General features: G+C 39.7%; 1 protein-coding gene across 1 annotated transcript in view; it reads right to left on the bottom strand.

The window, feature by feature from the left end:
* GLI3 (GLI family zinc finger 3) overlaps positions 1-26343 on the bottom strand; it is a gene marked incomplete at its 5' end in the record, with an annotated part of 336414 nt that extends 310071 nt beyond the window's left edge. Inside the window, one exon of the mRNA XM_081343170.1 lies at positions 26220-26343. Within this exon, the coding sequence (XP_081199296.1) occupies positions 26220-26343 (124 nt within the window). The remainder of the gene's footprint in view (positions 1-26219) is intronic.
* Between the last annotated feature and the right edge of the window lie 1258 nt (positions 26344-27601).

Below are 27601 nucleotides of genomic sequence, written 5' to 3'. Positions count from 1 at the left end.
TAAAAAAATGCTATATTCCAGATAGAGATTTATAATTTCAATAGCAACTCTTCCTAACACTTGTACCATATAGTAATTATTTTTATTAGTTTAAATTTTTAACAAATAATCCACACTTCACTATATTTCAGTGGGGGACAATTAATGCTATATTTCTATTTTATTAATTAAATATTCTGGAGTCTAGTAGAGTGCTAGTAGAGAATTATTTATAAAATAATTAAATATAATGCCCTTTCTACAGCTTTCTCATCAAGGCTTAAAGACTGTGTGTGTTATACAAAGTGAAGAAACAAAATTTGAAAATTATGCTCACAAGAAAAAATGCAAAGAGACCTTAAATATTTGAGGCTTTAGTTTCACTTCTCATATATTGCACCATCCACGCACACAAACAGCCATATTTAATGAATCTAATTGAGTTTCTTGAATGGAATGAACTGTCATTTATTATCTTTCTAATCTGGTGATCAATGATTTCATTAATAAGACAAATAACAAGGCTGCCATATTATTGACTGTTATGAAAGATGATTCCAGTTTCCTGCTCCTTTTTCCAAGCTCTGGGATTCTCTATGGCAGCTCTGAATCCATTCAATATTTTCCACAGACAGAGAAAAGTGAAAATCCATTTTGAAACCAATTTCAATTAGGATCCAAAAGCTGTTATCACAGGTGTCGCAGAATGGGCCCGTAAGTGAAAATGTCGCCTATCCATTCTGAAATGAAACCTTATCAGAGGCTACAAAGATGGTTCAGGACAGCCTATCTGTAAATTACTTTTCACCCTGTGTTAACTCAACCCTAGTTTTGTCATATGGAAGGCTTTTCCATCCACTTGTTATAATCTAATGACTAAGTAGGCCATGCACCAGAACCATTTTTATTCTGTTCTAGTTTTCCATCCTATCACTGTGACAATAAATCCAAAAATTCTAGACAAGCCACTTATACAAGCAAATTAAACCTCTCTTTTTATTTTATTTTATTTCATTTTATTGGCCGTATGGATTTGCATTTGGAAGACTATCTACACCCACTACATTCCTGGTGATTTTTCAATTGCAAACTCCAAGGCCTAGTTATTTCATTAATTCAGCACCCAAGTAGAGAGGCTTTTCTCTCACATCTTTCAGACTCCTTTTAGAAAATTATCCCATGACGGAGGATTTATTCAGTAAAAGACCTCAGACTTTCAGAGACAACAAAAGAATCAAGAGACTTTCTGGTCCACCTGCCTGGCAAATGATGAGGCAGGGAAAAGCCTCCCCTAGAGAAACCAATCAAACCATTGTGTGGCACAGTCAGACCTTTTCAACTGTCAAGCTAGGAGAGCAGGAAAAGAGATGAAAGAACTCAGGATGAAGCTACCATTTACCGAACCATATGGGAATGGTCTCCAAAGATTTAATAATTGGGATGGAACTCAACTTTCTGCAGAGGGAGGCAGAAAGCATGAGCACAAGAGAAAAGGAAAAAGAAGATACTACAGGTCACGCTTACTGAAAAACAAACTTTTCGATGGGATTTCTCAGAGGAGGGAGGGAGGGAAGGACAGAGAGAGAAATAAAAACTTTAGGATTGCTACCACCAGTCTGTAAATTTAAACTTCCCTGGTTAATATGGAAAAGAACCCAAAATATTATTAGCATCAGTGAAGCAGATTTTCTATTTTACTACTGATGTTAAGGATTCCTTCAAAACAAACCTTTTCATTTCAATGTTTTATATCTTCAAAGGAACTGGATCAAGTTCCAAAAAACATAAATATCAAATAAAACCTTGATAATCTTTCAAGTTATACTTTCCACACTATGGCTACAATAAAAAAAAATACTCCTTTTGGCTGTCAAAATAATCTTAAGTAATAATAAATTCGAATTACTTTACACATTATAATCAATAAAGATATAATATGTGTCACTCAGATTGTTAGGATTGAAAAATATTTTATAAATCTATAAATAATTATGGAATTTGCCTATCCAAAATATGTCCAAGGAGTTTATAGGAGATGAGCCAATGTAATTTTGATGGGCATGCTGCTATTAACATTAATAATGATTAACCTGTTAAACTGTGTGTAGATTAGTATTTAACTGATCACTATTTCGCTTCACAAAAAATTAGGTAAGAAATGTATTATTTGTTGAAGTTTACACTGTAATGATTTTTGGAGAGTACACTTCAAATAAAAATTTAGAGCCACAAAGCTAGTTGTATGTGTTTTTAAGAACTCTCCTCTGGTATCCCATCCAGAGCTAATTCCCAGAAGTCTGCTTAGTTTTACACACAGGATATAACAGAATTTAGCTATTTCAAAGAAACTGCATCATACTGATACAGCTGTATATGAACATATCAGAAATTCTGGGATATTTTATCAGTTAAGGAGTTATAAAATGAATGAATCCTTATAAAGGATAAAATATAACAGGATATATTATATATTTCTTATATAACTAAGCAACAATTAGTATTAATTAGCTTATTTTCTTTGCCTTTATGCAATTTTAAGAAAGTTGTGTATGCAATTTCATAATTATAAAACAGTCTTAATGCTAGGACAGTAAGTTGCTGATATCAAAATGCAAATGATCAAAGATTTACAAAAGATAAGGTTCACCAAATGCAACAGATTTAAAACAGGTATGGCAATATAATACCCAGTGATTAATTTATATTTTTTAAAGTACACAAAGAATAAACATTATTCTTTACTACCCTGAATCCATTTTATTGGGGTGAAGTCAGGCAACTGAATGGAGCTCAGCATTATTATTATTATTATTATTATTATTATTATTATTATTATTATTATTATTATTATTATTATTATTATTATTATTATTATTATTTACTAGCCCGGTACCCTTCCTGGTGCCTATGCAGAGTTCACAGCAGATATTTTCTCTTTGCACCCTGATAAAGAAACATCTGTCACTGCCTAGGATTGAACTCTCAACCTCTGAGTGCAAGGTGAGTGTTTTCACCTTTAGACTACCACACTACTCACAAAGAATAACAATTCATTAAAGAAAAACTATTAAATGGTGATACTATGGATGTCCTATCTCAGCGTCTGGAGGCTGTTAAGAGTCTGGATGGGGCCAAATGGGCTCCAACTCAACCATAGCAAGACAAAGTGACTATGGACATTTGGATCCTGGAGACAAGTTTCTTCCATCTTTAGTTTTGGATGGTATTGCATTACCCTACAGAGACCCAATGCACAAAGTGGGAGTTCTCTTAGACTCACAGCTTTTGCTCAAAGAGCAGCCATGGCTAGGAGAACCTTTGCACACCTTTGCATGATGCACCAGTTCTGCCCATTCTTGAACTGGGTGGCTCACATTGACTCACATCCTTGTATCCTCTCATTTAAACTACTGTAATACACTCTACATAGGGCTGCCCCTGAAGAGCATTCAGAAAGTTCAACTGGTGCAAAATGCAACTGCATGGGTACTAAATGGTGACAGACATACAGCACATGTAACACCACATAGCTGCAGGAGCAAAATCTGTTACCATATGTTTCAAGGTACAATTCAAAATGTTGGTTGTCACCTTTAGAGCCCTACATAGCTTAGGATAGGGTTACCTGAGGGACTGCCTTTTTCCAAGAGTCTCCACCCATCCAACTCAATCTAGCAGATCAGCCAAAGTGTATTCAACTAGCAGGAATTAAAAGATGTGGCTTTTCTGCAATAACTGCCTGCTTTGTGGAATATCCTCCCCTCAGAGTTTAGAATAGCTCCAACCCTGTTGGTCTTTTGTAAAGTTCTAAAAACTTGGCTGGCTTTCCATGTGTGGGATGTTGAATGTTTAAGGAGCCAATTTCCTGGCTTTATTGTCAACTGACCAAGCATCTTATATGCTATGTGTATTTATTTTGGATAAATATTTTGGTTTAGTTTTCTATTACTTTAAAATGTTTTATTGTTTCAATTGTATTATTTTTTTTGAGCTGCAAGCCACACAGAATCATTGACGGAGGTGGGTGGCTATAGAAATTGAATAAATATAAATAAATAAAATACCGTTAATTTCTCTTTTATTAAAGTTCAATTAATAAAAAAGTCCATACAAGTAATTATCATTGAATAACCACTCGTTCCACTATAATTCAAAATTTCACCAAGTATGCCACTAAATGATATACCAAAATCATTGACTATCACAAGGCAGCTTCTTGAATACAAAGTCAATGGAAAGTCATCAGGATGATAAATGACAATCACATGACACTGTTACCATGTGGGATTCGACTACTGGCAGAAACTGGAGTGGTCATGTGGCATCATGCTTTACTGCTGTGTCATTTAGCTGTTTCTGCTTCCAATCCATTGTTAAGAGAGAACTACCTATATATTAATTTTAGCGCTATTAAGTAATTTAACAAATATTCACCAGTTTATTTGCTGAACAAGTTTGTTCAATTAACTAGTCTGACCTACCTCACAAAATATTCAAAGACTTTATATTCATGGGTAACAATCACAAACCTCTACCTCTAGTTTGTGATGCTTATCCATAAATGCAAAGACTTTGACATGGAAAGAATTTCAATATGGAATTTTCAATGAATTGTGAGAATGTATGCTTTTAATTATGAATAACCCATTTCATAACAACACAATTACTTCTTTAATAAGAGGACAATTCATAAATAAACCTCCGTTTGGTTATCAAAAACAGACTCTCGCAGATATAGGACTTTTATTATGCACCTTAGAAAACTACAACATTACATTACTTTTTGACATAATCACCATTCAAATTGAGGCACTTGTCATAACGTTTTACAAGGCTTGAAATTTCTTAGTAGGAGTCGCTTGGTGCCAAATCTAGGTTATAGGGGGTGATCAAAAACATCCTAATGGAACTGCTTCTAAAGTTCTTTGGTGCATGTAGCACTATGCAGGTGAGCATTATTGTGAACCAACACCACACTGGAAGTCAGCATGCCCCAATGCTTGTTATGGATGGCTCATCTGAGTTTTTGTAACATTTCACAGTAGACTTCTGAATTGAAGTCTAACCATGCTCCATGAATTTCACTATCAGTACTCCTTTGTCATCTTCATATTTGGCAGGATTTTCTGTGGCACCACTTCCGGTGTGGTGTTGGTTCACAATAATGCTTGCATCTAAAGTACTGCTCCAGAACTGAGTTCATTCTGTCCCACCATTCATTTGAGGATGATGAGTAGAACAAGCTTTCTTCTGTGCCCAAGAAGTCCAAAATGGTCTTCCAGAACTTTGAAGTAAATTGTACACCCCTGTCTGAAAGTATGCACTGAGGGCCTCCATGCAACCAAAAAATATGTTGGAGGAACATTTTAGCTAAGACTTTAGCAGTTGGGATCTTTTGGCATGGAATGAAATGGAATTGCTTAGAGAATAAGTCAGTTACAACCCAGATAACTGTATTTCCCGAATTCTCTGCCAATTCCACAATAAAGTCCTTAGAAATCTCTTTCCAGGGTGTTGAAGGACTCGCTACAGGTTGCAAAAGACCAGGGATATTCCCTTGCCTTCACTTCACTGCAGCACAAATAGGGCAGCTGGCCACATAACTTTAAATGTCTTTTTTCAATGATGGCCACCAGAATTGTCTTTTTATCAGGTGTAGGGTCTTCACAAATCCAAAGTGCCCCACAACTTTTAAATCATGGGAAGCTTGTAGACTATAGAGGGAGAAAAAAGATTATGCTTTGAAAACCACTTGTCTTTCTCTAAAGCTTGCTTGAACACGGTTGAGTCAGCACTGTCCAATGGTGTGGGGCTCCTCTTCTGTGACCTCATGACCACTGGGGCCACTAGTTGCTGTGCTTGTAATAGAGGCTTTACTACATCAGCTTTAGAGCTGTTGTACTGTGGCATCCTGGACAGGCATCAGCTAAGAATTTTTCTTCCCCCCCCCCCAGTCAAGTAGTGGAGAGTAAAACTGAATGGGTAGAAGTGTTGGGCCCACTGTGCTTATTTAGGTGACAGCTTCCTGGGCATTCTGAGAGCTTCTAGGTTTTTATGGTCAGTCCATACTTGGAAAAGGATTTTGCTTCCTTCCAAGAAGTGCCTCCAGGAAAGGAGGGCCCAGCTCACTGTGTAAGCTTCTTTCTCCCAAACTGCCCAACACTGTTCAGTTTCTGATAGTTTTTTGGAGGTGTAGGCAAATGGTTGTAGTTGGCCTTTCTTGTTTTCTTGGAGCAATACTGCTACATTGCTGGCATCAGCTTGAATTACAAATCACTTTTCTGGATGTGTGTTTTTTAAAATTGGCTCTGCTGAGAAAAGCCTCTTTATCTTTTCAAACACTGATTTGTACTCTGTCGTCCATTCTAGGGGCTGGCTGGGTTTCGGCTTGTCCATCTCTTTTGTTTTTAATAGGTCTGTGATACATAAGGTCAATCTGGGTGAAAGAAGAGATGACTTGCTGGTAAAAATTTGCACACCCCAAGAAGCTCTGTAGCTGCTTTCTGGTGCGAGTAGCTGCCCATTCCAGAACAGCCCGCACCTTCTTCTGGAGATGGGTCCATCTCCACCCCTTCATGTGAGATCTGGTAGCCCAGGTAGTCAATTTTCTCTTTGTGGAACTTACATTTTGATAATTTTGCATAAAGCTTAGCTGCACTGAGTTTTTTCATGACAGCCCTGACCAGTTGCATGTGTTCTACCTTTGTTTCAGTGTAGATTAAGATATCATCTAGATATACTAAAACCTCTTTATACAAGTGCTTGTGGAGTACCTTGTCGATCAATTGCATAATTACTGCAGGGGCACCTTGCAAGCCAAAAAGAGCACTTTAAATTGGAAACAGCCAGGGAGCAGTTGAAAGCAGTCTTCCACTCATCTCCCTCCTTGATCCTAACATGGTAGTATGCTTCTCGCAGGTCTAATTTAGGAATATATTTCCTTTCAATAGGTGGGCCAGCATATCTTTCATGAGAGATAGTGGGTACACATTTTCCATGCATATCATGTTCAAACCTCTATAGCCTACGCAGAGCTGAAGAGAGCCATCTTTCTTCTCTCTGAATAGCATGGGGGCTACCATCTAGGGTCTGGCAGGCTGGATAAACCCAAGGCCCAGATTTTTATCAATGAATTGACACAGTTTATCCAACTCCCTGAGGGTCATGGAGTACAGTTTAGTCCCTGGGATGATTTTGATGGCACAATCAGTAGATCGATGTGGGAGACAGCTCATCTGAACTCCTTTCAGTGAAAACTTCAGCCAGATCCTCATATCCTCTAGGTATGGTTCAGAGGGCTTCACCACTTAAGGTATCCATCATTTCTCATTTTTTTTTCCATTCCTGGCTGGCATTGTTTGCTTGGCAATGGGTTTTTTTTTCCTTTGGAAAACCTAAAACGTCCCATTCACCAGTCTATTAATGTGTTCCATTTTTTCAACCACGCTAGCCCTAGGACAAGAGGCCATTCCATTCCAAGGGCCACAATGAAGGTTAGAGTCTCTGAGTGGCTTCCCATGGTTAGTCTCAGGAGTTCCATAGCTAACGTGTCCGGGATGCCCCCTGCAATGGATCTGTCAATTTCGCAAAACAAAATGGTTTTTTTTTTAACATTCTCAACTGGGGCAGTTGCTGCAATTTCCATGGAGCCAGCTGCTCCTGTCACAGTTTCAGAAATCCCAAACTTACTCCCACCACCCTCAGTTTCTTCCACTTGCTCCCTCTTTTTACTCTTGCATTGTCCAGACTTCATCTTCAGGTTCTGAAAACTTTTATCATGTATTGCACAGCTTGCTTTAGGATCTGATTGATCTACTCCTGCTCTCCTTCAGACTCATCCTCCTCATCAGAGAACAGTTCCATGTTCCACTTCCAGCTCTTTCTCCAGCTGCCTCAGTTGAATGTTACTAACTTTTCCTTCCCACTCTTCTCCCTTGCCTCCTCCAACTGACCACCTTGGCTTCACAGAGCTTTTTGCCATGATTATTTCTTCCCTCCATTTGGAGGAGCATTCTTCAGGGTGATCCTTTGCAGAGGACTCTCCCCAGCATTCAGTCTCATCTTGTTTGCTACCATGGAGGGACATGCTGTGCACAGTCCCCATGGTAGGGCAGTCGCCTCTCCGGGTTGACCTTTTTGCAGATATTGCTTAATGTAAGGTTTTGCCTCAGCTAGTCCTCCCAAGAAAGTAGAATTCTTGAATCAAGCATCATCTCAAAAGAAACTTTTACTGAGTGAAAGTGACAGCAATAAAGCAAAGTAAGATCTAGCATTTTTCTGTGTAAAACATCACATTAAAGCATCCCTTACAGACCCCACCCCAATGGTCAGAAGTCTGGTTTGATTTCATCCAATCCTCAGGTGCAAAATTGTTATGGGAACAAATCGATAAGCGCAGTTCCCAGGCACCATTCTCAGGGTTTCAGTTTCCTCTCGACCTCTTGATCTCCTCCCCTTAGTGTGAAGAGAAGACCAATGGCCCAGGGCACATTCCTTCTTCTGGTTACACCCCATACCAGCCTCCCTCCTCCCAGCAGAATAGCAAAGCAACTTCCTCCCCTTTCCCAACAGAATGGCAGACTTGAACAAAAATGAGGGTCTGACAGTGCGATTATTAGCCAGTTACAAATCCATCTGGTGGTGGTGCTGTCTAGCCCACATTTGTCCAGTAGTAAGTTGTGGCCTACTTTATCAAATGCCTTACTGAAGTCTGAGTAAATTACATCCACAGCATTCCTCTAGTTCACTAATTTTGTCACCTTCTCAAAGAATGCAATAAGATTTGTCAGGCATGATCTGTTTTTGACAAACCCATGTTGCCTTTTGGTTATGACTTTGTTTGCCTCTAGGTGTTCACTGATTCGTTGCTTATTTTTTCCAGAATCTTCCCAGGTATTGATATCAGGCTGATAGGTCTGTAGTTTCCTGGATCTGTTTTTTTTCTTTTCCTTTTTTGAAGATGGGAACTACATCAGCTCTTTTACAGTCCCCGTTTCTCCAGCATCTTTGAAAGATACAGTTCAGTGGTTCTGAGATCACATCTGCCAGTTCCTTCAGAACCTTGGGGTGTAATTGATCTGGTCCTGGTGATTTGAACTCATCTAGGGTGAATCATTCAGAAATTTACTCTGGATGACCCAACTTTAGGACAGTGAAGTGAACATAGAAGTAGACTCTTTTGACTCTCCCAAATAGAGTAAGAAAAGAATATTTATCAATAAAATTATACAGACTCTTCAAAATGTGAACAATATTGTAGTAATGTAAAGAGCATGATGTTTCACCATTTCTGTTTGGTACTATTTGGCTCTGGATATGATATATCAAGAATAGAAATGCAACAGGAGTTTCCAATACGATGTAACAACATAGTTAAGTAGTAGGTGTGGAAACAAGAGGATATGTCAGATTGAAGCCACAGAAGCTAAAACAACAGTATCAAATAGAGCCCTAAAAACTGGCCTGATCACAAGAGGTGAATGTTAAACCATATGAGAGATTATTCTAGGGACAAATCTCATGAGACAACAGCAGTCATCTTAGTGAAGTAGTTAGAGATCCATTATGAATTTCTCCTTCTGAAATAAACTCAGGATGTTCCAGCAGCGCAGCAAGTGATATCAGAGAGGAGTAGCATTGAGGTGTTGTGAGTATCAAAGCTGTGGAGTGCAGAGTTCTTTCTAGGGAAGCAAAAGCCAAAAGAGCTTTGATTCTGACAAGACTAAAGAATTCTTTAAATATGAGTCTTATAATACCAGTAGCATTACTTTTAGCAGTGAAGTTAATTCAGCAAGCCATGCCCAACAAGCATTTTAAGAATATTTGAGAAGGGTTAGTTTGTATTTTCATGATCAGAACACTTAAAAAATAAACAATAATTGTGAGACATAAGAGTGAAAAACATGATAAAATATTTCTGCACCCAACAAGCATAACAGAAAAAAAAGGAATGAACTCTTTTGTGGGCTATTACTATATAGCTGGAGGGGAGAGGTAATCTGCTTTTTAGTCCAGCTAGACAACATTTCACAACATGGGTCTATACAGATGAAAGGCAATTAGTACAATTCATAGAGCTTACAAAAGTTAATAAAAATGTATTCCTTTTTCATAACTATAACATCCAATGTATAGGACCTAGTATACTACTTTTTATTCACATCATTGTTATTAAGAAATAACTAATTCTTATGTTGTTAGACAGTTACAAGGGAAATGCTTCGAAACAGTTCAGGTTTTGAAATCCAAGCCAATGTATGACACAAGTTTAATATTAACCAAAACACAAGAGCTCATCAATTTCCAGTTTCTTTCCATTTGTTTTAGGAAGAAGAAGTTGATTATATGTACATTTACTGTACATTCACAATGTGTAAATCAAATGTGATGTGCTATTTGTAAGATGTGGGCTGCACTTTAACAAATTGAATGCTATAGTTAGATCCGTTAATGGTGATATAGATAGTCCTCAACTCTGACCGTAATGGAGCCTGCCTGTTATGGTTGCAATTTATGACAGCTGTTAAGTGAGGCAGCCTCACATAATGATTCTCACCCCTGCTCTCCCTGATGCAGCTGTTAAAAATGCACAACCATTTAAGCAAAGCAGGGGTGCCTCTGGGTGGAGAAGCCCCTGAGAGGACTAACACATGTTCAGGCCCACCTTCAAGAGCCATTCACTATGGCAAAGTTTCATGCAAAGTGCCGAAAAGATGTAAATAGTAATAAGCCAAACAAAGGCATGAGATGAAAAAAGAAACAAAAATATAGAAAAAGAAAAGTTAGATTTAATTTGCATTAAGGCCACCATCTCTATACCCTTTTAACTTTCCAAAACAACCCTCATTACACTACATCAGTACACTATTTTATATTCTATTTTGGTTTTTAAAGTGCTCATTTCTTTCTTTTTGAGGATTTCATCAGTCCGCTCCAAATATCTTCTCCGTACTCATGACTTACTCTTCTTTCATTATATTTTCCAATGAAATCCTGGCTAATATTTATTCAACTATTTTGACCAAATCACCACTTCTTTTGTACAGCTCATTCATTTCTGTAATCAATCTGCATTCATTCAGCACCCATCTCATTTATGACATGCACTTCTTTAGTACTTTATTGCCATGACTTTCAACTTTTTAAAAGTTGTTTGTCCTGATAAGGCCCACTTTCATATAATAAGGTGGACAGAAGCACACATTTTTATCTCCATTTCTAGCAACACACCATGGCTACCTATTACCATCATTTGCATGTTTAACAATTTGTCCATCTCCATTTCCCCATCTTTAATTAATAATCTATCATGGCACTTGTATTAATCTACTTATTACAGCATTTTTCCCATTTATACTCTACAAATTTTTATTCTATTTTCTCTGTCAAACATAATCAAACATGGCCATTAAAGTTTCTTTCCCATATCTATTCTTTGTTGAACTACCTGCTGAAGAGCAAAACTCTCATGTATGCATTTTCCACCCAACATAAAACTTCACTGAATTTTGCATATTGTCACCTTTCTTTTTTTTTTAACCTGAAATTTGAAGAATGCTTCCTCAGACAAACTTTAATGATGGGGGGTGAGGTGTTACCCCCCCCATCGATAGGGCTCGCAACTTGGGCGTCCTCCTGGATTTGCGGCTCAGTTTTGAAGACCATATAGGAGCCGTGACCAGGGGGGCCTTTGCCCAGGTTCGCCTGGTGCGCCAGTTGCGGCCCTACCTGGACCGAGATGCCCTGCGCACAGTCACTCATGCGCTTGTGACCTCCCGATTGGGCTACTGAAACACTCTCTACATGGGGCTGCCCTTGAGGACCACTCGGAGGCTTCAGCTGGTGCACCAGCAGTTCACTGTATCCCAACCGGAAGGATAGGTCCAGCCTTCAGATCAGATCTTCCCCCCTTGCACACCTCCAGACTGCTGAAGCTCTTTCAGCTGCTCAACTGAAAGACTGCTGCATGATGGCAATTGCTTCCACTCCACTGGTCCTCCCCACTCTGAGGCTCTCCTTTTCCACCACTTCAGCTCCCGGGCATACTCAGAAGGCAGGTATTAGGCCTCATACTCTGAAGCCGGGAATTAGGCCTCACCAGCTTTTCGCATTCCTTCTCACCACCACTTGAAATTCAGTCAGCTGAAGCTTGTCATCATTCCAGTCTATTCCAGTGTCATCAGCGGCTCTGCACTTTCCACCTTCACCTTAAGATGCGTCAAAGCCAGGTGGATTCTGGACTCACTCTTGATTTCATTCGGGGTTCTGCTCACTGACCCTGTCCTAGCTTTGGCTGGCTTCTCCATCTCAGGCATCTTCTCCTGAGTCTTCACTACCCTCTGGAGTTAGGCAGATGGGGTGTAGGGGCTCAGGACCCCTTTACTTGGAAATGAATCTAATGGAGAGATGGTTTAGCATCAAGGTTCTGACTTATCCCAATGAAGTAAGCACAGCTGAGACATTCCAATCTCTAATGCAATACTTTATTGAGAACAACATATCAGCACTGATGAACAGAAAACCAGTTCTGGTAAACTTGGTACCAGAATAGTAAATTAAAAGTGATTTTAATTCAAAACTCCCCTTCTCCCCAATAGTGCAAATCATATTCCCCAATTAAGCTTTAGATAATTGTTATGAGAAAGATCTTCAGTTCCCTGCCAAACGATTCTCCATAATCTTTGGTTCCCAGGTTGGATGGTTCCCAGGTGTGCTAAGCACTCCAAACATCCCACCTTCCCCCTGTGTCTGTAGGCAAGCTAAGAAACAAAAAAATGGCTGAAGCAAAATAATGTTTCTTTGATAGTTGACAAAACTCATGAAGTAACGTCAGGGACCAGATAATCTGCATGTTTCTAAGAGCAAAGAGCCATGGCAAGATACATGCTCGGCATTACAAGACAAGATAGAAAGACCTGCACTGGATTAGAGAACAAACAAAAGTATACAATAGCATCAAGAGAGTAAAAGAATTATAATGGAAATGGGCTGGTCACATATCAAGAAGAATTGATGGCAGGTGGACCAAGGCAGTTATAGAATGGACCACACTTGATAAAAAGTGTCCACGAAAGAGACCTAAAACAAGATGGATTGATGACATCAGCAAGCATTGAGGGCCCAATTGGTAAAAGGAAGCTCAGGTCCATATTGGCTGGAAACATGCAGAAGACATGGCTTCATCCTGCAAGTGGATGGACAATGGCTAAAATGATGACGATATTTTTATATTGTATTTACCTATAAATTTTGATTCACAAAAATATGTCAAAAATAATAATTGCAAGTTGCTATACATGATTTATGCTGCAAATAGTATAAAGATATGTTTGAATGAATGATATGTTAGAATATTAGGAAGGAATGGATGATTTTCTTGCACTACGGCCAATTATTCAGCATGAATAGCAAACCATCTTTGACTTGTTATTAGAAAAAATAGCCAAACCTTAGTTCAAAATATTAATAAACAATAGGTAACTTATAAATAAATTTTCTGAATTGCACCAACACCCAGCAGTCTGGCATTCGTGGGTAACTGTGCAGGTTTAAATAAGATATAATCCAGAAAGTTGTAATTCATACATTTGGAAAAAAAATAGGTTAATCCATGTTTACATTAAGTAAACCATCCAGTCCATCAATTCTATTCATATTTTAAAGTTATCAGTGCAATTACCATTCTATTCTTATAAATAATTAAGAGACATGAATACCTATAATAGTATATAAATAATAAATATGTATAATAAATATATAACCATTATATTCAACTCTGTGTCATTAATGTCAGTGACTACTTTACAATCTGTGAATAGCTTACTTACTTAAGCTCATGTATACTCTAGGCATAAAAACATTTGTAGTGGTAAGCTAAATTATCAACAAGAGAACTTACAATATATCAGCTTACAAATGTAGTACAATACCACAATAATAATGCCCTTTGAAAAATATACTTATCAAAATATAACTAATCTTTTTCCAGATTAATTAGAGAAACTGTTTATTATGCATACTTTTATTTTTATTAAAATCTAGAACGGTTGGAAAAACAAAAATATTGATTCACAGTTATGAATTTTGATAATATTAATATTAAATAATGGTGATTATGAATTATGTGTTTCTTATTTAAGTAGAAATAATCAATTACCCCCAAATACAGTAACTACTGTGTCCAAATAAACTCTAATATAAACTTAATCATGTTTTAGTCTAAATGAAATCATAGAGTCATTATTATAACACCTCATTAATTTCAATGAAACAAAATGTGTTTCAAACATTTAGAGAACACTCTCTGCTTAATTTAATATAATCAGGTTGCTAAGGATTCTGGAGTTGAATCAAGATATAGTAATTAATATTGAAATTTAGCAGCAAACTACCTTTTCTAAAACAACAGTATAAACTTTTTAAGGGTTCTGGAACAAAGGGAAATTGTTTAGTCTACTGTTGCTTTCTTGCTTTTTGTAATTGGCTTTTACACCACGCAAATATCATGCAAGGTGGGAAACATGTACATGGATGCGATATACAGAAGGAGGGAATAAGGGAGTGTACAGGAATGATTGATGTCTTCTTTATGATGTAATGGCTCTGTTGTCTGATTTTCATTGGCTAATGAGGTTTATAAAGCAATGCTACCAACTTTCTAAGGTGTAGCACTTCTGGACATAACTCTGCCAGCGTTTCAGATTGTTGGCCACCCAGCTGCTTAATTTGATCAAATAAAGTGGGTTATCTGATTACATTGACATGATATCTCAAGTTCAAGTAAGGGACTGGTACCTTACATTTTTGGTGCCCGAACAGGGACTTGAAGGTTTTTTTCTTCAGGGTTATTTCTCAATGAGACTCCCTGTGAATGAGTTCCGTTGTAACTCACAACCTTCAGGCATGACATCCAGGAAAATTGGTGTGGCCAAAAGATAAGGCAAAGAGTGCTCCCAGACCCTTTCTGTCTGGTGACTTTTAAATTAGCCAACCCAAAAGATCTGAGTTTGTCTGAACCCTGAATGTTTATATATCCTTCGGGAGAGGGGCGGTATATAAATCCAAATAATAAATAAATAAATATCTTGTCCCAGTGAAGGTAGGAGAAGACGAGAACACAGGAAAAACGTGGTAATTAGAAAGAAACATTCTGGAATTAGGGGGAGGTGGGGAGTGCTCTTTGCATGAATGCAAGGCAAGGTGTTGTCAAAAGGGGGGCCTAGCTAGGCTCAATCCTGATAAAAAGACCGAGAAACGCTTTAAGGAAAAGACAGGAGAAAACAATATGGGGAATGTAATATATTGGGCCTTGTTTTGCTGAGTGTACCACGTGGGTTTGAATGCTGGAAGGTTACTTAAGCAAGGAGCTGGCTAACGGCTCCCAGCTCTTCAGACAACCCATCTCCAGAGCTGCCATTGGCTGCCTCTAGGGCAGCAATAGGTTGCTTTAAACCTATTGGCTGCCACCTAGAGGCCAGGGTATAAATAGCTGCATTCACAGCCCTGTTTCTCAGTTCAGTTCCTGCAAGCAAATAAAGAATGTTCCTGCCTGAACTCACTCGCCTTGTCTCTTCACTCAAGCAACGAACCCATTACACAACACTGCGATGAAGGTGGGATCCTGCTCCTCACGAAGAGCTGAGAGTCACTAGGGGTGAGTGAGGCCTGCAAGCGCCTGGCGGGAAAGTGATTCCCCCCCATGGTCAGCCTAGCACAGCCATGCTAGCAACCATGAGCCCTGTGGACCAATCCCTGGGCCTACGGAGGAGCAGGACAAAAAGACGATGAGGCCCAGCTGCGAAGACTTCCCTGAGATGGCGAAGGTTGGAAAGCTGGAAGAATTTGATGTAACTCATCCAGAAAGATAGTCTTTGTACATCTCCAAGGTCGAGAACTATCTCAGCGCCAATCAAGTCACCAAAGCCGGCCTGAAGGCTGCAACGCTCCTGTGCATTTGCGGCCCAGCAATATTCAACATCGTGGAGAATTTGTTCGCTCCGACACAGCTGAAGTCCATAATGTTCATGGACTTGAAGAAACAGCTCGGCAACCATTTCCAGCCCAAGCTTTCAGTAATAGCTTGGCAGCACACATTTGAACAGAGGGTTCAGCAGCTGGGTGAAACAGCTTCTGAATTCATTGCGGCCTTGAGGCAAGCTTCATGCCTGTGCCAGTTCACCGATTTAGAAGAGAGGCTTTGAGACCGGCTCGTCTGTGGCCTCTGAAACAGAGAGCTGCAACAGAAGCTCTTCGCCAAAGAGACTTTATCGCTCCCAGACGCGCTGAAGGAGATCACGGCAGACGAAGCAGCAAGCGGGGCCATGAAAGACATGTGGCCCACCCAAGGTGCTCAGCATGAGGAGGCTGTCCACCACGAGGATACCGAACACGCCGCGGACTCCAACAGGAGTCAAGAAGTAGACAAACTTCAACGGCATGATGACCAGCAATGTCACAACGACAATCAACATGGGACAACTTACAAGGCAGGTCCCTTCCTTCAATGCCAGGGTTGTGGCAGCTGCCATCAATGCATGGACTGCAGGTTCTGGACAGCCACATGTCGGGCCTGTGGGAAGACTGGCCACATCGCTTCAGTCTGCAGAGGTCACCAGGGGGACCACCAATCGAACCGCCAATCGGACATTCCAATCAGGAGAGGTACCGGGGGCCCAGAATAATTTAGTGTAGGTTTTTGCTCCAGCCGCCGGAGCATTTGCCGAATGGGAGCTCACTGCCCCATTAAGCCAAAATTTCGACTTTCAGGTCGAGCTGCAAGGGGTCCCTTGCAAGATGGAACTGGACACTGGGTCAGCCATGTCCATCAATTCACTCGACACATTCCAGTTCATCTGCAACTGCAGCAAGAGGTGGGCCAAGCTTAGGCCATCCACCATTATCCTGACTGATTTTCAAAATCCTAGAGTTGCCATCAAGGGCAAGGCCACACTGGCTGTCAAATTCAAGGGGTTTTCAGGGCCTCAGGACGTTATTGTAGTAGAGGGTCAGCGAATGAGTCTGATAGGACTTGATTGGTTGGATGCACTAGGCATCCAGGTCACTGGAATCAACAGGACACAAACCACGAACTTAATGTCAGTATGCAAGGAGTTTGCAAATGTTTTTGACACAAGCCTTGGAATGTACAAGGGTCCTCCAATATCCTTTAAGCTTGATCCTGCTGTAATGCCTATCAGGATTAAGCCCCGCAGAGTGCCATTTGCTCTTAAGTACAAGATAAATGCTGAGTTGGACAAGCTAGTTGACAGGGGGTACTACAGCCTGTAGATGGGAGTGAATGGAAAACCCCAATCGTCACACCACTAAAAGCCAATGGAGAGGTCAGGATTTGTGCTGATTACAAGTGCATGATTAATTGTGCACTTAAACACCACATGTACCCTGAGCCACATCCTGGCATCACTGCAAGGGGGTACAGTCTTTGCAAAGTTAGATTTGGCACAGGCCTATCAACAACTATCTGTGGATCAAGCCACAGCCGCAGCACAGAGTATTGTAACACACAGGGGGGGACTTTTATGGCAAAACGCCTCCAATTCGGGGTTAGTGTAGCCCCTGGCATTTCTCAAAGTGTCATGGAGCGTATGCTCAAGGGCATTCCAGAGTTCTGCCCCTACTTCGACGATGTACTCATCACTGGTGACTCCACTGAGGTGCTTGCAAGGAGGCTCAAAGCCGTCCTTCAATGGTTCCGCAAAGCAGGCCTTAAACTTAAGAAAAACAAGTGTAGTATAGAGGTTCCCTCAACTGAGTTCTTGGGTTTCCGTATCGATGCCGATAGAATCCACCCTGCTGAGTCCAAGCTGAAGGCCATTCAGCTGGCACCTAGCCCCAAGACAAAGGGAGAGCTTCAGGCATTCCTGGGCCTCCTAAATTTTTACCATGCATTCCTTCCTAACAAGACCGCAGTGCCAGAGCCGCTACACCGGCTCTTGGATAAAAACACCCCATGGAAATGGACCAAGGTCCATGAAAACAGTTTTAAGGCAGTAAAGTCACTAGTGTCCTCCAGTTCAGTCCTCACCCACTTTAAAGAGTCATTGACAGTGTGCCTTGCATGTGACGCATCCCCTTATGGGGTTGGAGCTGTTTTAAGTCATTTGGAGAGTGATGGGACTCAAGTCCCAGTTACTTATTACTCTAGGACATTGTCCTCTGCTGAGTGAAATTACGTGCAAATTGACAAAGAGGCCTTGCCCATTCTAGCCAGGGTGAAGAAATTCTATGATTACTTGTATGGTAGGGAATTCACAGTCTTCACAGGCCATAAGCCACTATTGGGGTTATTCACTACTGACAGACAGACACCCCACATCTTGTCCCCTAGAATGTTAAGATGGTCCATCTTCTTGTCAGTCTATAGCTTCAGGCTGGTTCACAAACCCGGCAAAGACATGGGCCATGCAGATGACCTCAGCCGGTTGCCTTTGCCAGAGATCAAGCCTGATCTGGCTCCAGCAGCTCGCATTTTGTCCATTCCCCTCCATGCAGGGGATGTGGCTATAGAAACTGCTGCAGACAAGGTTTTAAGTAGGGTGCTATCCTGGATTCATACAAGGTGATTGGAAAACAGTCATGGACCTGAGTTCCAGAGCTACTTCACACGTAGACATGAGCTTTCAGCTCACAAGGGTTGTATTCTATGGGGTAGCATGGTCATTGTCCCCACTTCATTAAGAGACAGGGTACTGCAATCACTACATGAGGGACATCCAGGCATTGTCCGGATGAAGGCATTGGCACGAAGCTACCTATGGTGGTCTGGGTTAGATAAGGCTATCGAGGCTCAAATAAACAGGTGTTACACATGTCAACAGTCCAGGCCTGACATGCCACACACTCCTGCCCACAGATGGGAGGAAACTCACACTCCTTGGTCGAGGATTCACATCGACTTTGCTGGGCCCTTTCAGGGACAGCTATTTTTTATAGTGGTCAACAGCCACTCTAAATGGCTGGAAGTTATTCCAATCGCAAATATGACCACTGCTAGGACCATCCAGGTGCTCAGGAAACTTTTTGCAACACATGGTCGTAGTGTCCGATAACGGGGCCCAGTTCACAGCGGCAGAGTTCCAGGCCTTCTTGAGGACTAACCTCATTAGGCATGCAACTGGCAAAAGCCCAGCAGAACTGCACTGGGGAAGGTGACTAATTATGAAACTCGACAGGTTGCACCCAGACCAGGTGGCAGCAGACGCCTCTCACCCAAGACCTCCGAGGGGGTGGCAAGTGGGTGATGGGGTGTGGGCCCAGAACTATGGTCATGGGAACTTGTGGGTGCCAGGCAAAATCACTAAAATCTCGAGCCTTCTCTCATATGAAGTGACTCTAGACGGTGGGCGAGTCATTCACCGCCATATTGAAGCAGTTCCCAGAACGGCCACAAAGCAAGGACCTCATCACAGGTCCACTCATACAGCCAGAAACTGGCAGCCAAGCAGGACAATTCACATGCTCTGAGGACACTAGCAGTCAGAGCAATGGGGAGGTGGTTGTAGATGGGGAAAGCCTGGGAGTGCAACATGGGTTGCCTGATGGGGAAAGTCAACCCAACCAATAAAGCCGCTGTGCTAACTCTGCTCCAACAATGGACTTTGGCTTGGGCTGACCTGGAATGGCCAGCCAGAGGGACTCGAGTCAGCCTGACTCTCATGGACTCAAGAGTCCTGGTCTACCCAGTCCGGCGGGCAAGCTGGTAGACCGGGAGTTGCCTGGGACCCCCAGGCAATCTACGAGGGTTCGCAAACCTCCAGCTTATTTACAGGATTTTGTCCTTAAATAATTGTGTTGTAATGTTGTGTGATTACTGTAATTGCTGCCTGCTCAGGAAAGCCTATGTATTAGTGAATACACTTGAACAATACTGTACTTTTGTATACTGCTATTTTGTACTATTGCAAATTCTGTAATTGCTGTATTTTATTTTTTTACTTTTGTTGTTATAATGTGTATACATTCTAGGGGGGAGGGGTGTAATGTATTGGGCCTTGTTTTGCTGAGTGTACCACATGGGTTTGAATGCTGGAAGGTTGCTTAAGCAAGGAGCTGGCTAATGGCTCCCAGCTCCTCAGACAACCCATCTCCAGAGCTGCCATTGGCTGCCTCTAGGGCAGCAATAGATTGCTTCAAAACTATTTAAACCCTTTAAACCTATTCACAGCCCTGTTTTTCAGTTCAGTTCCTGCAAGCAAATAAAGAATGTTCCTGCCTGAACTCAATCGCCACGTCTCTTCACTCAAGCAACGAACCAAGTACACAACAGGGAAAAGGCAAGGCAAAATCATTGTTCAAATGAACTGGTATTTCAAGAAGTGGTGAAGCCGTACTTCCAGTAGGGTGCATATTAGCCCACTGCAATCCACTGAAATTGTGGCAGTAAAAATAATCTTCAAGAAAGCAACATTGCAAAAATCTTGTACACCTCCATTTGGCTAGCTTATCTTTTTAACAAATCTAGCTATGTCCAACAATAAGAATGATTTCCAAGGACAGTAGATGACGCCATTGTCTAACAGGAAAAAAAGTACATTCAAAGAGAGTAGAGAGAAAAAACTCTCTACTCTGTCTTTTTGAATGTACTTTTTTTCTGTTAGACAATGAAATCCTTATTGTTGGACATGAAGAGAGGAGGCTACTGTCTGTAGTTTTCCTCTTTGAATTTGCTGGGGAAATATTGGAAGTAACCATAAATGTTCCCCTCCCTTTTTGGAGAAAGATTAAAAGGGAGGCTGATTTGGCCTCAAACTCCAAATTGATGAGTTTAAAATATTTGGCCATCCATAAAATTAAGTTTGGGCTTGAAATAGTGAGAAAAATAAGAGATGGTTCAGGGCCCTACATCACATTTTGACTGGAATCACATCTTGATTTTTCTCATTTCTTCGAGGACAAGCAACAAGCCTGCAAATGTTGTCTTGATGGTATCTGTGCATATATATGTCTTGGGAGAGGGACAAAGCCCTCTAACAATAACAAACAAAAGGGCCTTATTTAAAAATAAATGGTTTGCCTGGAAAAAGTGTGAAAATGAAATATCTGTATGTGAAATTGTGTATGCAAGCAGTTTGAATTGAAGTGAATGTGTGAGTATGCTGATGTGCAAATGTGTGTGTGTGAGAGAGAGTTCCCCACCCCACCCCAGGCTGTGGAAGAAACAGTAAATTGCAGGTTTTGTTGTTGTTGTTTTGGACTAAGTCAAAGGTGTTAGCATGAGAATCTCAAGAGAGAAAATTATTTTGTTGAAAAGATGATGTAAATGAGAGAAATTCAAAAGGGGCCGAGGTCCCTGTGCATTTTTTTAAAAAAAATTGTTCACCTTTCTTTGTTACTGGCTTGCTATATTTGTTTTTCTTTTTCTTTGTTTTGGAAGAGAGAGATGGAAAAAGGAAGAAGAGGGGGGAGGTTTGGGTTATTCTTTTAAAACTTTCTTTCTCTCTGCTTAACTCTGGCCTGGAAGGCAGAGGGAAAGGACGAAGGGTGGGGGGTGAAGTCTGAGATTGTAGTTTTTGGCTTCTAATTTTGCTCAGGGACAAAGAACAAAGAAAACTTGTTTAGCATGGCTTCTCCTTGTTGTAAATGTATCATTTTGTTTCCCTGCTGCAGAACTTAGAAATGCAGAATCTGTAACACCCCATCCTCCTCCCCTTTCTCTGCTGAGGCTTTAGTTCTGTTCGAGGTTTTTGGGCCAGTTGACAATGATTGTGTGTGTGCAAAACAAACTGGCCTAACATGATAGATAACATAACCAATGACAACTGAGCTATCCCTTTTGTTAAAGCTGTATTATAAAAGGAAGAACCTTAGGAAAATGATTCTGAATTGTTTTGCTTAGATTTGTAAATGTTTTCAAAAGGTTTAATGCTCTAGTTTCAGTCTTTATATACGTACACACACACATACATATATTTTCATTCAGTACATTAACTCAGAATACCTCATTAAGGTTTTTTTCTTTTGTGAAGCTGCACTGAAAAAAAATAAGTTTTTTATTTCTTTATGAATGTTAATTCTGGAATAGTAGAAGTTGTTTTGAGCAAAAGGACTGAGCTGGAAGAAAGAAATCAGCTGATTTAGAACCTGCCCAGTTCTGGAACTCAGTAATCTGATTAGAACATGAAGTGATAGAATGACAGATAAAGGTTTGGCCTGACTTGTTTATAGATGTTTATAGCAAAGCAGCTGAAAAAGGACATAGTGGATGTTGGATGTTGGAGAAAAGAATATTAGTGGAAGCTGGGGAGTGGTTCCCTCCCTGTAGTTAACTTAATTTGTTAGTAAGAAGAGAATGTGCATAGTTTTGGAAATTGGAAAGAAAGATTAATAGTAAAAGGAGAAAAGTTACTCGCGTAAAGTTGAGAGAAGAGAAGGGAAACTGAAATGGGAGGACAGGAACACAAAATAGGCTTAAATGGGAGGTTGAAATAGGGCAGGCAGATACACGAAGGAAATGAGTGTTGAGGGGGGAGCAGTTTATGTGTTTTATTTTTGGCTGATGTTGTGAATGGTACACAATGGCTGGACAGGTTGTGACATCTAGTGGTGAGGCCATTTCAGTACAGGCCTCAACTCTGGAAAATTTGCCTTGTCCTGTTTGAAATGATGGATTGGAGTTGCACGAAGGTTCAATAATGTCAATGAAGAAGAGAAGAATGTTACTCAGTACTTACATAATCTGGTGCAGGTTTTGTCTTCTATTCCAGTACAGGCCCAGGCTACCCTACCACCTGTCTCTCACCATTATTGCTCCTGGAGAGTGGGTTCAGGTGAAAAAAACCTGTCACCTATAAGTACCAGTCCCAAGTGGTCCCAACCATGCCAAGTCCTCCTGACCTCAACTGCAGTGAGAGTGAAAGAATCAAGGCTTGAATCCATGGAAAGTCCCATCATTTCCTCTCCAGTGACAAGCTCTGCAGCTGGATGGCTTGAAAGTGAAATTTCACCCTGCCTCACCTGTTGAACTGTTTCCATCTAACTAGGAGAAAAACTTCAATGGACTGGACTACCCTGAACTTGGGTTCATAATATATAGACTGTGTATTGCTAAATATTTTTTTACTTTGTTGCTACTGTTTCTCCCACACTTTCCTCAGACCATGGACCCAATAATTAAAGGAACAAAAGGGAGTTGTATTTATAACAAGACAAGAGATTCTACTTGCAAAGTGGGGGATAGGGTCATTTGTTATGCTTCTGTCAATACAGTAAAGCCCTACCAATAAGTTCAAACCTAGACATACGGAAGGATGCATAGACTATACCTGTTGAGAAGAATAACATGAGACTTATGGATAGTGCCAGAGTTTCCTTTGATGCATGTAAACCTATTGACTATAATCAAGCTAAATGGACTAAGTGTGGAGCAATGGGGTGGAAACAGGTCTACTCATTTCACACAAAATACGTTTATACATCCTATGCAACCTAATACAATCAAAGGAAGGAAAAATTCAATATAATTAAAGGAGTCAGCACTTCCTAGTGCAATGCTGATTCCTGCAATCCGATGTGCTTTGAGATAACCAGACCAGCAGACTTCTCAGCATCATTTGGACCAGCTATCGACTGAACCAGACACAAATATAGGTTCAACTTGACATTTTATACCACTGTCCCAGAAACATTTTTGAGTTTTTCATTCTTTTTATGATGAACTGGAAACCACAATTGAAATTCCCTCAGTATCAAAGAATCTTTTTAATGATTTGGCCCAAAAGAATGGCTTCATCTCTAAATGTGACTGTTATATGTGTGTGGGTACTAGAATGGGTGAACAATGGCCTTGGAAAGCACATGAAATAAATTTTACTGCCTTGACTAGTCAAAATCTCACTGGGAAAAGCCAACAGTAGACCCAACATGTGGACTCTGACCACTTCCATAGTGGGAAGCCTCTGTTTTAAAAAGAGAAGGTTCTGGTAAAAACCTTGGGGAGACTTGGCAAGAAGATGGAATGTATAAGTTACAGGCCTCTTGTTTATATGCTTAATAGAATTGTTACATTACAAGCTGTATTAGAAATAATTACAAATCAAAGGCATTTAGAATAGCATAATGCTGCTTTGCTTCTCTATACTACGCTTGCATAGGAACCTCCATTACCCCGAGGCGAGAAGCATATGTACAGAAAGATAAAGAAAATTAATTGGTTAAAATAATACTACAAAAGAAAGATTTGTAAAAACAAGTGGGGTATGGCTTTCCTTTTAAATGTTGCTGCCTGTGTGTGGAGGAAATACACCCAGCTTCTTTGGAAACTTGGACAGCTGCCATGGACACAATGTGGTTTGGAGAGATTTTTGGTGATTGGCAAAGGAAAAATTTTCTGGTTATGTTAGCATTTAGAGGTCTTTTGGTTTTCCCATCTCGGATTCCTGTTATCCAAAGAACAGTTACTTCTACCATCTTGGGGATCATAGCATCCTCTGTAAGTAGTGATAAACCCCGTAAGCCAGCCAAGGTCCTGATTATCATGGCAATAACAAAGGAATATATGTCATTGATCACCAAGTAACAGAAAGCATTCTGTTACAAAATTAAAGGGGGGAATGAAGGGTTCTGGAACAAAGGGAAATTGTTTAGTCTACTGTTGCTTTCTTGTTTTTTGTAATCAGCTTTTGCACCAGGGAAATCTCATGCAAGGTGGGAAATATGTACATAGATGTGATATACTGAAGGAGGGAATAAGGGAGTGTACAGGAATGATTGATGTCTTCTTTATGATGTAATGGCTCTGTTGTCTGATTTTCATTGGCTAACAAAGTTTATAAAGCAATGCTACCAACTTTCTAAGGTGTAGCACTTCTGGACATAACTCTGCCAGTGTTCCAGATTGTTGACCACCCAGCTGCTTAATTTGATCAAATAAAGTGCTGCTTGATCAAGAAGTCTCTGCTTGGATTACCTGATTAGATTGACATGATATCTCAAGTTCAAATAAGGAACTGGGACTTTACACTTCCAAAACATTAAATTGCAGGAAGTATTAAATATGAATTAATTCCTACCAAAAAGAAATGAACAGCTATACCACTGAAAATTTTTAATGGTACATTGATACCACAGTTGATATGCTTCGGTAGCAAGTATCAAGCTGCAACAAGGGACATATGCATTTCAGCAGTTGACATGCACTCCCTGAATTGCTCTATTTCTTGAGACTGTATCCCAGGGGTCACAAAAGATAGGGACTTTCCTTTTCCAAAAGTAAAGTAAGATCTCCAATTTTAGATTCATGGTCTTGCATTTTCACTAACTTCCTAGGAAGTGCTTCCAAGGCAGAGATAAAGATATAAATATATTTGTTCTAAAAACCTTCAATAACATTGCACAATGCTTCCAAGTTCCTACAACCATTAGAACCAATACATTTAGACAATGCATAGCTTAAATTAATCCACTTGATATAATAAAAATCCCTTCCTTTGGGGGGAAAAATTGGATTTGAATCAATTTTCCCATGTCATTTTATGCTGGTTATTATAAAGCAGTAAGATCAAGTAAGAAGAAAAAGAAAAAAATAATAAAAAACAGACTTATCAGTTGATAAATTATGAAGAAAATTCAAGCAGAAAGAAGGAAATTAAGGTTAGCAATCTAGCACTTTCTGATATTTTACATGGTATATCACATAATCTCTTCTATTAAACATTCTGCCTGAGGTTTACCTTATAGTACTATAAAATATTCCAAAGCAATTTTTATAAATTAAATATTCACGTTTCTAAACTGAGCATATTTTCTTTAAAACATAATTGTTTTGTCTTTTGCAATTAAAGCAATCCAAGACATGCAGATTTGGTGGAGAGGATATTATAATGGATGAGAATTATTTCTTTTTTTGTTTTTCAAAGAAGATGAAAACCTCTTATTAATTTTTGACAGTGCTTCTATTGTCTTTTTTATATTAAACAGTTACCTAATCAGGGTAAGTAATATCCATAGTAAAATAGTAAAATACCAAATATTTTATATTATTTCCCACTATGATTATTTTCCAAAGTACCACAACAGGAATTTTCCATAATAAATATTACTATTAATCACTCAAACTGGTTAATTTGGAAGAAAAAGCTAAATCTGATGGTCTCATGTCTTCCTATTCCTAACCACTCCACAAAATCCAATCCCTAAAATTCTTGTTTTTTAACTTTAGTTTTATTTCCAAGTGCAAATACTCAATTCCCATGAAATGCAGCTAGTAAATCTCTACTATTACTTACCATTAGATGTTGTGCTGGAGGCTGCAGCTTTCTCACTGACCTCTGATCGAGTGGGGTATTTCACTATGGGATTCTCAACCTTTTTCTTCTCACTTGTGGCAGAGCTATGGGATTGAGCTTCCATGATGACTTCTCATTACTTCAGTTCTCTTTACACAAATATCTGCATTAACAAACACATCTGTAAGACTTCCTTCAAAAAGCAGGAAAAGGCAAAATAAAAACCCTGCCATAGTTCTCTTTCAAAAGACATGTTGCTTATTAGCCCTTAAAACACATAGACCAACTCATAAATTCTATCAAATCAACTCTAATTTATTATGTTTATACCCTTATCCTGAACTTTTACAAGAGCTAGAAGTTAGGCTGAAAAGGGATGAAATCAACATAGAGAGCTTAATTTATATCACTTGTATTATCCACTTCAAGACGCTGAGCTTGTCATATGGAAAGCTGACAGACCAGGTGCAAAACCCAAGAGCTGCATAACGGTTTGATCTCTGTTATTTGCCCCTGCTCCTGCCCATCTAACAATTCAAAAGCATGCAAATGGGAGTATATAAATAGGTACCACTTCAGTGGGAAGATAACAGTGTTCCATACACCTCAGTGTATAGTCATGCTGGCCAAATGACCACAAAAGTGTCTTTGGACAAACCTAGCTCCCTTGAAACAGAAATGAGATGCTTCTCCTAAAGTGGGACATGCCTGGACAGGGGAAACCTTAACCTTTACTAATTTTTCATGGTGTTTTTTTACATTCATGACTTAACATTTATATTTTTATAAATAATGTATAACAAATATTGTAAATCTTTAACATATTTGCATAAGAATATTCTGAAAAATTATCTTTCTTGCTCTGTCCCAAGATTCTAGTAGCTGAGGACCAATGTTTTAATCATATAAGATTAGGCAGAAGTTGAAGTATAAGTATCAAGCTCCATTTTCCATGTTTCCCCCAGCTGTTAAAACTGCACAACTTCCCAATGCCACCCTTTAGTTTAAGGATGCTTTCACTTAATTATATCTGTATAGGATTATCTTTCACATGGGAACAATTCACTACTTCTCCTGCTGGAAGACTACTATAAATTCTCAAAGTTCTTGGGAATGTTTATGTCCTTGATATCATTTGCACTCTCTACATATTCTGAAAACTTTTTTGTTGAATGTGCCTCTTCTGGTGACTATACCATTTTAAGTAAGTCTATCAACCTACTAAACTCTTCTTTTCCCACCTCTCTTTCATTCTTTTTCCATTCTAGCTTATCTTTCCTTTCTGTCTCCTTCTGCTCTTCTTCCTCTTAATTAATCAAAGCCTTTCATCTTGCTGATACTTTAACATCCCTGTAATCATATTGGCTCAAGTATCTGAGCCT

Source organism: Vipera berus (assembly GCF_964194415.1).
Source record: "Vipera berus genome assembly, chromosome: Z".
In the NCBI taxonomy this organism is placed as follows: domain Eukaryota; kingdom Metazoa; phylum Chordata; class Lepidosauria; order Squamata; family Viperidae; genus Vipera; species Vipera berus.
Note: the sequence above shows the minus strand (reverse complement) of the source record. Positions and strands in the feature narration are given on the sequence as shown.